The following is a 16,468-nucleotide window of genomic DNA, read 5'->3' on the forward strand; positions in this document are numbered from 1 at the left end:
AAAAAAAAAAAAGTGTGACGTATAAAATACATTTTTACATGTATCAACTTATATGAGCCAATATATGTGAATATTTATGCCTGGAGGCACAGTCAGGAGCAGACAATATCTGGAGCAGCTGTGCACAGCAACCAATCAGCTTCTCGCTTTCATTTTCAAATCTTAACTGAACAAATTGAGGCGAGAAGCCGATTGGTTGCCCGGGGCAACTGCTCCAGATTTTGTCTGCTCCAGTTCTGATAAAATCCTCTCACTGTATTTGTACTGGAAAAAAAAGGATTTGCTGAACAGTAGTGCGAACAACGTGCAACATTAAAAATTGAAACTACCATCTTTTTATTCTGCAACGCCTTTTCTTTAACAAAATATATAATGTTTAGGGGGTTAAGTGCGTTTTCATTTTAAAAATAAGCATTTTAGTTTGTGGCTGCAAAACGGGAAAAAAAAAAAAATTGTGAAAATGGTATTGGCAGCAAATGGGTTACAGATGACCGATCACTCCACAATACCGCATAATGGCTTCTCAGTCCCCTTGTGATAGCAATGAAGTAAACAAGAAAAATAAAATATAGCAAAATAATTTAAACTAGGGATGTACCGATATATCTGCCGCCAAAACCGCCGATGTACCGATATATCAGCCGAAAAGGGCACTTTTGGCAAAATGCCAAAAGTGCAATTTTTTGCCCAAAACAGCAGTGCATCCGTGACTTCTTTCCTCCCCGCTGGGCGCTGCTCTGTGATCACAGAAGGTGATCACAGGGGCTGCAGAAAAAGATTGAGGATGAGTCCTCAATCTCTTTTTCCGTTTTAAAAAGGTAAATATCAGGGGTCTGTTAAGACCCCTGAAGCCACTAGAAGTAAATAAAAATGTAATAAAAAAATATTTTTAAAAATCTGAAAAAGTTAGAATAAAAAACATTTTGGCTGCGGACTGACTTTTTCATTTCAGTGCACCTCTAATTTAAACCCCCCACAAACATTCACACCTAGGAAGACATGCGTATGTAAATGCCGACTGCACAAAGCTAGATATTCCAGGGCAGACCAGAATTTACAGTTAACTATAAATTGATCTATAAAGGCTTTTAAATGTGTCGCCTAGGAATAATTTTGAGTAAAATTTTTTTGCCATTTCCCAAAGAAACAATTTGATGCTCGGCATACATGGTAATTACTCAACAGTCTCATCTTTTATCTTTCCACAAAAACAAAAAAGCTAGATTATATTGTCTTTATATGTACTGCAGTTAACATTTTTTACTGAAATGTACTGCAATTACCATGCTTTTATTACCTTCTACTTTTAGAAACTAAAAATAGTTTGTGCTTTAAGTACATTTTCAGGCCAAAAATAAGCATTTTAATGTGTCTGGGGGATAACCAGTCAGGTAGCTAAAGGGTTGAAGCTGACCTTCAGGCACAAAAATGTTCATTTAAATACTGTATGTGCATCAATAGCCACAAAGCATAATAATCAACTTTGTGTGCACCAAATGCCTTTGCAAGCACAGATATTACTTTGCAAAGGTGGCAGTGACATCATTACTGTGTTGCACGTAGGCTGTACAAAGAACAGAACTGCAGGCCCCACCCACTACAGACTGCCTGCAGAAAACTACAGGAGGTGGGCGGATACAAGACCAGTCACCCTGCACAATAAGATAGAACAGCACTGACCAGTCTTTATTAAAAGAGAAATAAGAATACACATCTGTTGTATTTAGACAATATTTCCTTAACCCGGAGTTCAGGTTCATGATAAAATTGTTCTTGCTTGACTGACACGAGTTGTAGAACTCTCCGCCTGCTGACAGGACAGTTGAGGAGCAGCAACACACTCATAACTCATCAACTTTGCACAATGTTCCCTTGGCACATCTACTGCAGAGTCCAACTGGCTTCTAATACTGCTCCCTCTCCCTAAGGGTGGCCGTACACTGCTCTATTTTTCTCCTTCAACCCACAAGCTGAATGAAGTGTGTCGAGCGAAGAATCCACGCTGTTTGCATTGTATTCCGACAGCAGCTGTCAGAATACCCAAACAGAGCCGGCAGCTCCTTGGCTGCCGTCGTACAAAGATTTTCCAGCTGGCACACACTGTGCACATTTCAGCTGGTTCCTCAAGAACCTGCCGAAATTCGCAGTGTATGGGCACCTTTAGTCTCGTGTCACACTGGCGATTTTGTTGCAGTGATTTGTAGAAGCTACACTAGTAGACAAAGTGTATTTGTACTGTCCCTCTCAAGCACAAGACAGTAAGATTACACCAATGGAAGTCCTAAATCATTTTTTTTTTCTTTCCATCTTGTGAAAAAAGGATTCATGTCATTACTTTGGGCAGCTAGATGTAAACAGGTGTGCATCTGCATATATACACCCACATCCAGTCAGGTCAGTAAAAGCCGGGCCGGAACTAGTCAGAATGGACCAGTACATAAAGGTTCTCTCAACCACTTGCATGCTAATGCCTATATGGATACATTGCAGAATATTTTTGATCCTTCTGATCATAAGTCAAAAAAACAGACAGACGAACGCCTGTGTGAAAGGGGCTTGATTTCTGTATACAGTGTATACAGTAGTCCCCTTAAAAGTAAAAGCAACTTAAAATCACAGCATCAGTAGTGATGGCAGCAGACACTAGAAGTACCTGTGAATAGGGATTTCCTTAAGAGCGACGTGCACTTCCTCCCCTGATATAACAGATCCACCCCACTCCTCTACAGATGTATACTTATCCAGTTCCGACACTAGCACCCTCCAGGGATTGTTTCCATTCCACACTGCAAGTTCCTTCTCTTGGCTGCGCCCGCGCTGTAGCCCTCAGACTTAAATGGGGCCAACTACCTCCTCCCAACCACAAAATGAGTCCCCACAGACTTCTACCTAGATCAGAAGAGAGAGGACTTGCGCTGTGGGATGTCAACAAACACAGGAGAGGCCCGAGTCATCGGATCCCAAGCATGCATCTGTAGAGGGGGGAAGGGGACAAAAACAATAAGCGATTCCCCTATAAGGGAATCTAGATGCCAGGTAAAAGGTGTGCATTCCAATCATGTGGTCGCTGTGATTGGCTGACACAGCAGTTACAAGATTGAGATCCTATCCCACCAGTTCACGATATACATAAACATGGACCAGGTGATGTCAGTGACAACGTGATCACTTTTGCAGGGAATGCACGAGTGAGCGTGCTCTCAACACAGAACACTAGCCTGCAAATGGATCAGCTTGAAGCTGGTGCTACTGCCCACATATATGCATTACACTGGTGGGAAGGTGTGAAGAGATACGATCAGCCCTGTTGATATATTGGGGATACTGATCAATACAAGACAAATGGTGGCAGTCCAGACATGTTCTACAATCAGACAAACAAAGCTTTATTATAAATAACACAAATTCAGATTATAAAATAAAATGACTTACTTGGACTTCGGCTTTTTGCCTACTACTTGCAGAAGCAAACTGACAGTCCTCCATGTTGACTGGAAGTAATACAGGTGCGGACGGAAAAAGCGGAGAAAGGGATCCACGACTAGAGTTTATGGCTTCTGGGTTCTTCTGACCATCTTTTACAGACTCGCTCAGGTTTATTACAGAGTCTCTTATATTAGAAATGATCTCATTATTTTCTGCTAGGAGGCGCTCCAAGTGATCAATTTTGTCTTGTAATATTGAGAGCTGACCCTGAAAGACAAAAAATGTAAAGCCGTGTAAACGGTTATGACCATAATATTTCAAGTTCACCTATAACTTGCACCGCCATTAAAGTTATAAAATAGAAAAAAAACACAACAGCAAGTGACTCTACCGCACCGACTGTAATTAAATCTACCATCACAGAAACAAAAATCCTTTTTTTCCACACTAAAACGCCAGGAAGCTTCAAGCCTGGCAAGGTTAAAGTCACCTTGCTTCTGGCAATCTGTTTTTAAACATCCAAGTGAAGATTTCCTCTGAGATCAATAGCCACATGACATTTTAGGAGCAATGCTAACACATGAACATAATTCTGGTGCCTCTCTCACAATGCCCTGTCATGAAAGAACTCTAACAAATCTACTAAACATTTCACGGAAAAACTTAACAGGCAACTTTTTATATTTCTGCTCATGAATTGCTGTGATGATTGTGCAAACCTTCTCCACATTACTCTATCACTATAGCTGACAATCCTGCTCTGCTATGCATAATGGCCATACACCAGTAAAATTTTGTATGAACAGTCAAACGAAAATTCTCGTTAGAACATTTGATAATGCCATCAGATACTTGACAAAATTTGTTTAGAAAAATGTTATACAATTTTCACATTCAATTTTGGAATGAATGAAGTTTTCCCCAAAAGAAGGCATTCACTGGTTTAGTTGGTTCAAGAAGAATTTTCCATCCATCTGGCAGAGGAGAAAACATAACAGTGGAGGTACGGGGAGGAATGCAGTCACAGATGTCTCCCCCGCTGGTCCCGGCTCAAATAGTCTGTGTCCCCACTGCCTCTACCGACAGGCACAGACCACTGCATCCAGCACCAGCTGGAAGGAGAACGGCGGAGCAGAGCGGCGGGAACCAATTGAAAAGCAACTAATCAATGATGAGAATAGTGACCAATGATTCTAATTATCGATTATAATCTATTTAATCAATTAGTTGTTGCAGCCCGAGTAAATACACCTGTTCTGAAAAGCCCGAGTATGCACACACCACAACCAAGAAGCTCTCCAAACAGGTCAGAGAGAATGTTGCGGAGTAGCACAGATCAGGGTTGGGTTATAAAAAATAAAAATAATAATACAATTCCAATCTTTGAACATCCCACAGAGCTCCATTGCCCCCCTTTTATTTTAATTTTTTGTATCCATGTAATAATCCACATATTAGGCCTGAAAAATTACTTCAAACCCCCACACTATATATTTTCCGAAAGCCAAGACCCGTAGAATAAAATGGTGGCAGTTGCAAATTTTTATGTAGCACGATATTAGCGCAACTTATTATCAAACCCCAAATTTTGTGAAAAATGCACTTACATGCCCCAAAACACAATTAAATACCCATTTTCGGAAATTCCGACATTCAGATGTATCAGAATTCCAAATTACAGACATAACGAATGCAAACGAATCCGAATTTCCATTTCTGAATCAGAATTTCCATTTCTGAAATTCGGTAGCGGTAGTTCGAACGTTCGTTTTGTTTTCGGTTCTTATTAGTTTCGTTCGAGCAAAGTGACATTAGGGGGGCGTGGCCAGCAGCCGCATGTAGACAGTCGCACTGGAACGAGCTCTCCACAGAAATCCTGCATATCATTCTGATAATCACCTTGCCAGTCTCCTGTTCCCAGTCAGCTTGCAGGGGGTAATCCTCCGAACAGAGAGGGAGCCTGAACAAATGTGAGAAATTATGGGCCGCATGGCAGTCTTACAGAGGAGCAGCGGCACGTGGGTGCACAGATTAAGGAGGGTGTGCTGTTTTGAGGCCAGGCCTGTGGCTATGGGTTATACCTGTGACGGTTACTGGGATTGGGCCGAATGTCTAGAATCATCTGCGAGACTGGGATGGTTGGATATGTGTGTGGGCAGTTCCAGGGTGGACGGCTCAATACGATGCTACTGTATGTGCACATATTGTATGTACGCCTCTGTATTGTTCTATTGGTTTTTGTTTTTTTGTTTGTTCTTTTTTTTTGTTTGTTTTACTTGATTTGTGTCTCGTTTTGAAGTGTATTATCCTTTACATCAATAAGTATCTGCAACGCTTTGACATTGTACTTTGTACGTGTGTGGATTGTTTTTTGTCTGAAAATGTTAAATAAAAAAATTATCTGATTTAAAAAAAAAAAAAAAAAAGTGACATTAGAGAAGGAGAAAAATATTTTTTCCCCCTCAAATGTCACGAATGAACGAAACGAATAAGAAACGAATAAGAAACGAATAAGAAACGAATAAGAAACGAATAAGAAACGAATAAGAAACGAATAAGAAACGAATAAGAAACAAATAAGAAACAAATAAGAAACAAATAAGAAACGAACGTTTGACCTACCGCTACCGAATTTTGTCGGAATCCGAATTCCGAATTGACTTTCACACCCGAATCCCGAAAAACGAAATAACACAAATCCGAATTTAAAACGAAAACAAATTTTTTGGCAGTGCACATGTCTAATAGATACCCAAAATGCCCAGGTTAAAAAATTGTGTCCATGAAACTGCAACAAAATTCAGCACCCCAAAAAGTCCATAGACAATGCTTAAAAGCACCCCACAGATCATTAATTTAGAGATTCACGTAAATACTGGCCCTATAATTATTGCTCTCACTCTGGCGTGCACGGCGATGCCCAACATGTGTAGCGTGATCGTGGTTTTCATACGTAGGCGCATGTTTATGTGAAGACACGCGTGCTCCAATGTCACCTTTACACTTGAAATAAGCTATTAAAAAGTAGAGATTGCACTTCAATAGCTTATAGCTGGGCTTCAGGAGCCCGGCACTGACAGCTATGGGACAGGAAGTGATGCAATCTGCATCGCTCCCGGTCCTATAGTACGGGGAGTGGGATCGTTGAACGGGGGCAGCAAAGCCCGGAAAACACGGCGGGGGCGGCCCGTTTACTGGCCCGGAGAAGCGATCTGGTAACAGCTGAGTCACCAGATCGCTTCTTTTGTAAAGCCAGCAGTCGGGCGTTACAATTGTAAACAGAGTCCCGGCGTCTTTAGCCGCCGGGAGTCTGTATAAAACGCGCCCGGTGCCAGTGACGTTAAACCCATAACAAAAATGGAAAGAATATGGCACCACCACAAACCTTACAAGAGAAGGCCAACTGCCAAAACTCACAAACCGGACAGGAAGGCCATTAAATCAGAGATGCAACAAAAAGCCCCAAAGATAACACTGAAAGAGCAGCAAAGATCAACAGCGGAAATGGAAGCATCTCTCCATAGGACTACTTTAAACCATACACTCAACAGAATGGGGATTTATGGAAGGCAGGCCAGAAAAAAAGCCACTGCTAAGAAAAAAAAAGAAAAAACACGTTTGGAATTTACCATAATGTATGTGGCAGATTCCCCAAACATATGGAAGAAGGTTTTCTGGTCAGATGAGACTAAGGAATTGAGCTTTTAGCCATCATGGGAAAGGCTGTGTGATGCAAACCCAACAGTTTCCTCACCCTGAACAACACCACGCTTTTCATTGACCCGCGTAAAACTTAGGATTGAAGTGAAAATGGATGGCACTATTTAGGGCAATTCTTGAAGAAAATCTGTTTGTCACAGATTTGAGACTGGGGTGGAGGTTCACCTTCCATCAGGACAATGACAATGCACATATTGCTAAAGGTACACTGCAGTGGTCTAAAGGGAAACATTTAAATGTCTTGGAATGGCCTAGTCAAAGCCCAGACCTCAATCCAGTGGGAATCTGTGGCATGACTTGAAGGAGCTGGAGCAGTTTTGCCTTGAAGAATATGCCAAGCTAATAGAGATACCCTAAGAGACTTGCAGATGTAATTGCATCAAATGGGGGCTCTACAAAGCATTGACATTTGGGGGGTGAATACATACACACTCAATATTTTTGAGTTTATTTATTTTTTGGTCTTAAATTATTGTTTGCATCACATTAAATATTATTTTATACCAAATAAGTGGTGGGTATGTTGTATATCATATAATACAAACCCCACTGTCAACAATTTGAATTCCAGGTTGTAATACAATAAAATAGGAAAAACACCAATGGGGTGTATACTTTGTCAAGGCATTCCAGCTTTCCAGTCCATCGATGTGGTGGCTGCAATAAGTTTATTGACCTCATTCCCTCATTCCCTTTGTAATCCCTGCAAATGACACTTCCTGCCCCTTAGTGGCTACACTTCTCCACTGTACCTATAAGAAAGCCATGGTTGCCAAACAGGATGTACTTCAAATATGTCTGCCTTTGTTCATCTGCAGTACATGGAGGAGGGGGATGGAGGTTCAAAAAAGATAGATAACATTGTTTTTACTGACTTTTTAGCTCAGGAGGACACTGCATTCTGATAAGAGCTACAGGAATTTGTACTTGCGGAAAGAAAGCAGTAGGATCTGAAGCTCTGTCAGTTTTGTCTGGAATTGGACTGAAGAGCCCATAGCATGTTGATGCAGTAGGTTAACATGCAGCAAAATGCACATTGTACTGCATGTTACATTGTTATGATACATTGTACCGTGTAGTATCTTGATTAAACTCATTACTAGAAACCACTGGAGGGAGTTAGCATATAAATGCAACCATTGCTACTACAGGGATAGCAATGGTTACACTGAACCATTGATCTGTTGAATTGTAACATTGTACCTGGTTACTAACATGTATTTCCTATGATTCTCAGCACCATCTAGTGGTCATAATGCAGTATTTCCTGATTCACTCTGTTCTTTGTGAATTAACCAAAGAACATTCAAAACCAGAGAAAATACATGTTTGCCCCATTCTCACAACAGTTGGTCAGCTTGCACAGAATGAATGTGCCTGCGGTTTCACTGGATGAACAGGCTCTGAAACTTTTTAATAGACTCCATATTGTGAATGGGCTTTTAAAACCAGGCAAATAGCTTTTTCTGGAGAAGGTCAATAACTGTTGCTTACATTTCTTTTCCATAACAGGTTTCAATTAACTGTAATCTTTTTTTCTTTGAAAATATATTGGTACAATAGAAATAAATAAGACCATTAAATAGAAAACCACCTTTGTTGCTTTGGCTAAAGCACTTTATTTTGCACTAGTTTTTTTTAAGGGAGCCTGCAGCATTTAGCATGGTAGGTTTTCTGAAAGGAAAACAAAAGGCGCATTACCTCTTTTTAAAGGAAAGTTGTGTACCAGAAGCATGTTGAGTTCATGTTTTGTTTAAATCTAGCTAGCTAAAACCTGCAAGCATGCAGCAGGGCCGAGGTCAGATAATGATCCCTGGGAATAAAACAGAGAAGCTACATGTGCACAAGGCATCTAAAATCATTCTTCAAACATACCGATGTAACCTTTAACCAGAACATGTGGGGATCAAGAAACAGCTTGCATGCACCTGTTCTAGGTCTGTAAACAGGTTCGCTCCCAAGCCAGCTTAGGAAACCTTGTCATATACTGAAAACACTAAATTTGCAATGGCAATGTTACGTTTATATTGTGACAACACAAATGCAATAAATAGTCATTAATGCTTTCCATCCTTGTTACCAGGTGCGTAACTAGAAATCACAGGGCCCCGTAGCAAAATGTTGTATGGGGCCCTGTGATTTCTAGTTATGCCCCTTGCAGAGCCCATCTGAGATCCCAAACAGCCCACCTGAGAGTGGGCCGGTCACACCCCTACACACCTCTTACCAGTCACCCCCGATCCGCTGTCAGCACTCTCCCTTACCGGGCCCCACCTCCTCCACTGTCGCCAGGCCCCACCTCCTCCTCAGCAGCTGCTGACTGTCACTGACAGCTGTGAGGAGGAACGCGCCGCTGCACAGACAGGTTGTCACTGATCTGAACAGCAGTGCATTCATCCTCTCGGCCGCCAGTGAAAGCCAGCAACCTGCAATGCCATAGCAACCCAGGGGGCCTGCACAGCATCAGTGGGACCCTTTGTTTCTCGTCCTGGCACCCCCCCTTTTGCCCCAGGCTCCATAGCGGCCGTCTGGGTGGCTATGGTGATAGTTCGGACAATGCTTGTTACCTTTATGTTGTACAAATCAAGATTTGGGTTAACCATTCCCAGATAATTCAGAAATTCAATCTATGTTCGTTAAGAAGTTTTCTACAGGTTCGTAAGACACACACACAAAAAAAAAAAAAAAAGAAAAGAAAACAGCCGAGTATCTCATGGCTGTATGGCTGGACCAAGGTGAAAATTCATGCCAGTGCTCCTCCGTTTTCTACAGCCAACAACACGGCAGGAAAAAAATACATTGGAAAGTAATGGGAACATTTTTTCTAAGAAATCTAAAATAAAACATTTAGAGAGCTTAACAGTACGTTTCTTACAGTCCTATACAAATATTAATACAGGGGTGCAGAATTCCTATCGCCCGACGCCCAGGACATGCAGTCCTGGCTGCCGGGCAGGTGGTTTTCTTCTACATTTAGCCCTGCTTCGGGCAAGCAGAGCTAAATGTAGAGAGGGGGAAGCCAGTGTTCTGGTAGAATCCTGGACCCATTAGAAATCAGGACCCGAGGAGCGTTGAAGTGGTGTCAGCTGAACACGCAAGCTCAGAGCAACTGATCTGGTCCTGATCGGGTCCACAAGTTTCACTGGCAATTGCTCATGTTCGGGGAAGTGGGACCATAACATTCACAGCCATTTGGGTCCAGAAATGTCACAGGCTATCGATTACCACTTCTACGCTTGCAGGCACGCGGTCCAGATTTCTAACAAGGACCAGGATTCTGTTACAACTCCAGCACTCATTTTTGTTCATGTAGTCTGGGTGGCTGATTGAGCGCAATACTGCACTTGATCTTGAGTATTGGAGGTAAGAGGTTCCATAAAGAGAGCCTGTCACCTCCAAACGCTAATCACATAGGGGATCGTTAGCCCCTGTGTGATAGCAATAAAGTGAAAAAATAAAAAACACTAAAAAAAGTTAAAAAAAGTTAATAATCATTTTAAAAAATAAAACAACCCTTCCACCCCCACCATCTGCATGCAAATAAATGCACGGATAGGGCATTGCATGTGTGCAGAGTGCTGCCTCCATCCATCCCATTGTGTGCCATATTCTGGTACCTGGGAAGCTGCACTCACTGAGGCCTTGTTCACACCAAGCACGGAGCAGGTTCAGAGCAGTTACAGACCTACAGACCGGAGCAAAACAGCGTCCAATGTATTCAAATTGTATTTTTAGCTCCAGTTCACATCGCAGCGTTCAGTTCCCGAGCAGGTTAAAAAAACTGCAGCAGGCCCTATTTTACCTGCTCTAGAACGCATGCAAACGCATCAAAAACACCTGGAATGCACTGAAGGCCCATTTTAAAACTAAAAAAAAAAAAAGAAATTTAACCAAAAACGGCCCGGAAAGCATCAAAAACGCGGCACAACCCACTGCACTGTGTGTGCAGAAACCTGAGCGGACCTGCTCTGCATTTGGTGTGAACAAGGCCTAACATGCACAATGTGATTTAGGAAAATGGAATTATGCTCTTAAATCTGGCACCCCCAACCCCCGCTTCCCTCACTTTGGGTGAACAGTCCTTCCCCTCCGCCGGTACGCATGCACTATCTGTACCCCATACTGCTGTCTACCACAGCCCTGTGCTATGGATTTTGAATTTCATTCACAAATTGCAAGTACTCGTTAAACAGTTCGGTCAGATGACCTCGCTGACCAATGAGAAGAGCTTTTTTGCACAGTTAAATAGGGTTTTGCTTAAAATTGTTTGTATCATGACAAGTAGCTTATCATGAGGGACAAGTAGATTGGGCTCCCGCTTTAGTCATTGGACGAGTAGTGTTTTTTTTTTTAATGTCCACACCCCGGTAATATATAAAACGCTACTTAGTACAACTACCCACTGATTTTTTTTACTGTTATACCTTAAAAAGTGAAACTAAACTCGGGAGTTAGATCTTAAAATGCATTCAAGTACCTAAACTATTTGTGTATCACTCAGCTGTAGATCCTCAAATTATCTCTGAATTGGTGCTGACACTGTCCTTCCTACTGGAGGGTGGCTGCTTTTGTTCCCCATGGTCCCTGTGTGTATTGTAAAGTAGCCACCGCTCCAAGATCACTCCTGTAATAGACTACAATCTCAATACAAGTTAATACATTTAACGTGAGATTGTAGTCCATCACGGGAGCGAGCTTGGTGCGGTGGGTACTTTACAATACACAGGGACCATGGGGAATAAAAGTAGCCACCCTCCAGAAGGAAGGACAGTGTCAGCACCAATTCAGAGATGATTTGGGGATCTACAGCTGAGTGATACACAAATCAGATACATTTTTGTAATAGTTAAAAGGTACTTGAATGTATTTTTAAGATTTAACTTCTAAGTTTAGTGTCACTTTAATTGCAAATTCTTCAAGAAGGTAGAGCACGCCTACAATCTATTTTCCTAATTAGAATGCATGGTTGTGAAACTGATCTAGACAGGAAGCAAAAAGGGAAGCAGTAGTTTAGGAGGTAAACCCACAATGATATGAGAATTGATAGAAACATCTGCAGATATGTTATGCATTTATTTATAAGCAGCCATAGTGGATTCCTGGCACACATGAGATTACGGAATGTATCCAAGCAAAATTAATCTGGCAAACCGCTGCTCACATAGCAGCATGAACCTGAAAGCTTAACATTATAACGGATGTACATTGAATACAATTAAGGAATTGTTCAAACTTTTGTTTGGCTGCACCCTTCACAGTCAAAAAATACACAATCGGTTAATTTATCTAATAGATGTATGATCAGCTTTACAGGACCCGTTTTACACATAACGAGCAAAGCAAAAGGTTTACTCTAATCCCCCACGTCTCCAGAAGCACATACTTTAATTTTCCTTACCCCCACCTCGTTAGGAGAAGCTGCACTGTACAGGGAACCCAACCTGAAAAAAAGTCATTTCAGGGAGGTGCCCTCTCCTTCCATACAGAGAGACCAACTTGGGACAAGTATAAAGTGAAATCAGAGGAAAGTCACAACTCCGGACCTGCGGGATGTTTTCCAGATCAGGGAATTAAAATACTGAGGTTAGGTTCACACCTAGGCGATTGAGCTGGTGAGCCGTTATTGTGCGGTTCTCGATTGTGCTTTTAAAACCATGCAATTTTCAATGCAGAGAGATGCCTATGGGGCCCAAACCGTGCGATAACCACCCGAAAATAACTCCTGCACCTTTTTGTGCAACAGGCGATTTCGTCCACACAACAAACCACAAAGGTGTGAACAGCCTCCATTGACTTCAATGCAAATCTGTGTTTTGCGTTATATTGCGCGACTAAATCTGTGCGATAAATCGCCTAAGTGTGAACCTAGTCTTAAGCTTTTGAGACTTTGTACAAGAGTACAGCAATGACAGCCAATGTATTTGCTCCATACAGGTTTACTTTAAAGCTGAACTCCAGATTTAAAAAAAAAGACACACATTACTTTAGCTTGGTATTCATGGCCTCATTATATGTCTTTTGTTAAACACAAGAAGAATATACTTACTGCATCAGCTTATTACAATCTCTGCATAGCACTTGTGCTGCATTGCCCATGTGCAAATAAGGTACATGCCAATAGGAGGAGAGAGCAGAGTAACAGTAAGCTAAGCTCATCAGTCTGATGCTTCTCATTTCACTTTCATTCAAAGGCTGTGGGAGGGACAGGACTTGGGAAGTGTGCAGCAGAGAAAAATCAGGTCACTTGAGCTGCCAGACAGGGATGTGCTATGTGGCAGAGCTGTGCAAATCTCAGAACTGGAACAAATTATTTGGCAGCTTCCTTATATATTTCATATTTGTTGATTTAGCCGTTCGCCCCGAGTTCACCTTTAAACGAATTGCAGCAATTATATTGATTTCGGACTAAAGTATTATTGTTTTTTTACTGTTGAAGATTAAAAACCGCAGTTAATTTTTTCTTTTTAACAACCAAATAACGACCTTTGCTCGTGATTGCAATCGTACACAATCCACTCCAAATAATCTCTTCAAGCAGCAGGTAAACATTTGCTTGTTGCTCTCAGCTGTTTAAAAAACACAGTCCAACACACAAAGGGGGCGATTTTTTTTTTTAACAGAGAGTGGTCATTGTTATCCTCTGTTAGGTTACACAGCACAACCTGCATTTTGTGGCCCATTCATAAAATGCAGGCAGAGATGTTGTGCCTGCAGTTCCCCCCACAGAGTTCGAGAAAACAGTAAGGCCCGGTTCACACCTGGGCGTTTTGTAGCGCGTTCCTACGCTCTGCAAAACGCTCAAACACCAAAATCCCATTATTTCCTATGGGTATGGTTCACACCTGGGCGTATTACAGGCTGTATGAACGCGCTACAAAACGCCCTACGCCCAAAGAAGTACAGGAGCTTCTTTAGGGCGTATTTGCCGCGCTTATCCATTGGGATACAGCTAGGTAGCCCTCGGAAATGCGCGTTTGTCGTGCATTTTTTTACCACAAACGCGCATATTCGATACGCCTAGGTGTGAACCCAGCCTAACTGGTCTCTCCTCCCAGCTTGTTTTTTTTTTTGTATTCCATTTCTGCTCTCATTCTTTTAGATTGTGCATTTGTAAAGAACACCGCTGTGCTTTCTGAATGTATAGCAGTCCGCTTTTTTATTTTATTTTAGTGTTTTAGTAAAGCCATACTTCAGCCATTCATCGGATGTGCATTTTGGAGCCATTCCAAATCGATGGAACTACAGAACCCCAATGTGAGTAACATGCGCTATTGTAACATGGGTGGTGTGGCCCTTAGGGGTATATTTATAAAGCAGAGAATGTGTAATGCAAGTCACTGCAAGGGTTAAGGGCCTGTTCACACGATGTCCGTTTTCTGTGCTGACCTGATCCGTACGCTCCTGCACTAAAAATGCATCCCAACGTATCCCTATGTGTTTTATGTGCTACAGTTCTCACGTGCGCAGTCCGTTCAGGTTACGACAGAAAAATACTGCATGTCACATTTTGTCCTGCCAGGAAACAGCCCGGAAACGCAAAGCGCATCAAAAACGCACTGCACCTAACATACTGACAGCCCCACTCCAGCAAAAAATTTTTTTTAACTGGAACGCATCAAAAACGCGGCAAAAACACATAGCGCCACGCCTGCAGATCCGCACCTGAAACTCATGTTAACAGGCCCTAAGTGCTAATTTTTGTCTGCTAAAGTAAAAAATTATACTCACCCAATCCTCAGAGCCAGCTTGACTTACACCGGCCCCTAGGGACTCTTTTCCCCTCTGCCACAGCAGTCTAAGGACATCTATAAAGTGTATAGAACGTGAGGACGCAGTGGGACATACCATCGCTGCAGCGGAGGAGACAGGCTGGAGGGAGCTCTGTAACAGCTGGCCCACTCTATGGTCCATGGAGAGTATAACTTTTTTTTATTTTAGCACCAAGACAAAAGCGAACACTTAACAGGGTAGCCCTACTTGCAAGGGTTAAGAACAGTTTTGCCTGGAGTTCTGCTATAAGGCTGGGTTCACATCATTTTCTGGACCAGAACACAGTGCATTGCGTTTTTGCCACAATTGGAATTTTTTTTTCAGCTTAAAAGGAGAACTATGAGGCGAGTGCTTTTCACTCACCTCATAGTTCTAGCCGACCTGTGACAATGAGACTGTCACAGCTCAGTAGATCGGGAGGTGATCGAACACATACCGGCGTTCGCTCACTTCTCGATCATGTCACGGCACAGAGCCGTGACAGGGGAGGGACTGGATTCCCCCCTCCCCGCTCTGATCCTAGAGCGCTTACTGGCGGAACGAACGGGGGAGGGGGCAGGTACAGCTGGCTCTGCCTCTAGATAGGCAAAGCCAGCTGTCACTCATGCAGCTGGGCGGATCCAGACATAATTGTCGGGATCCGTTTCAGCTGCGGCGTCTCCGTATACCGTGAGCTGTAGCTCACGGTATACTGAGCCTAGGGTGACGGGAGGACGCTAGTATGTGTCCTCCCGTTACCCTTAGAACTATGGGTAAAATCCCTAACCCCATAGTTCTCCTTTAAAATGGTCTTACAGGTGCGTTCCAGTGCGTTTTTGATGCATTCCAGACCAGACAAAATAGGGCAAGCAGTATTTTTCTGGTCTGGAACGGACTGCGCTGGTGGGAACAGAGCCCAGAAATAGCACAGGGATACATTGGGATGCATTTTGAGTCCAGAAACAGTCTGGAGGTGGTGTGAATGGGCAATCTTGTATTTTCTTCATTGAGTCTGCAGGTTGAATTAGTAAAATATTATAGTGTATACAGAAAGTCAGTCAAGAAACACAAGAGCGGTAACAACCTGGACAGACACAAACCAGATAAGAAGAGGTAAAGAAGGGAGGGGTATTTAATACACAGGAAAGAGCTGATAGATAAGACAAGAGTGGAGAAGCCGGAAAGAAACAAGCCAGCAGTGAAAGAGAATATAGACGAAATTGGACAGGGAGATTCAGCTTGTCAGCTTCAGCGAGTTCAAACCAAAGCAGGACATCAGAGTAAGAGATGAAGAAGGGGGAATCTTATCTAACTAGGGCCGAGCCATTGCCGTCTGCCTCCTTAAGGGGCATTATGCCAAACAAATCTGAAGATGGAGGGTCACGCAGTCTGTACACATCATGAATGGACAGCATAAAGTAAAGCTTTCCTAAGAAGAATATATATTCCTTCCATTGGTAACCTATGCCAACCCTGAAAATGAATGCTGCCTGGCTGTTATGCTAACCCTGGCTTCATTACTGTGAATCATTGACCCATAACAAGTATGCACATCCAGAACCCCCCCCCCCCC

The 16,468-nt window shown here is 42.5% G+C and overlaps 1 protein-coding gene across 2 annotated transcripts in view; it reads right to left on the reverse strand.

The window, feature by feature from the left end:
- Positions 1 to 16,468, reverse strand: part of MAN2A1 (mannosidase alpha class 2A member 1) — a 126,109-nt gene that overhangs the window by 101,877 nt on the left and 7,764 nt on the right. For both annotated transcript variants that reach the window (XM_018559312.1, XM_018559313.1), the window contains exon 2: positions 3,433 to 3,693. In XM_018559312.1, coding sequence (XP_018414814.1) covers positions 3,433 to 3,693 — 261 coding nt within the window. The remainder of the gene's footprint in view (positions 1 to 3,432; positions 3,694 to 16,468) is intronic.

The sequence above is a fragment of the Nanorana parkeri genome, unplaced genomic scaffold, assembly GCF_000935625.1.
Source record: "Nanorana parkeri isolate BGI_ZX_2015 unplaced genomic scaffold, ASM93562v1 scaffold388, whole genome shotgun sequence".
NCBI lineage: Eukaryota > Metazoa > Chordata > Amphibia > Anura > Dicroglossidae > Nanorana > Nanorana parkeri.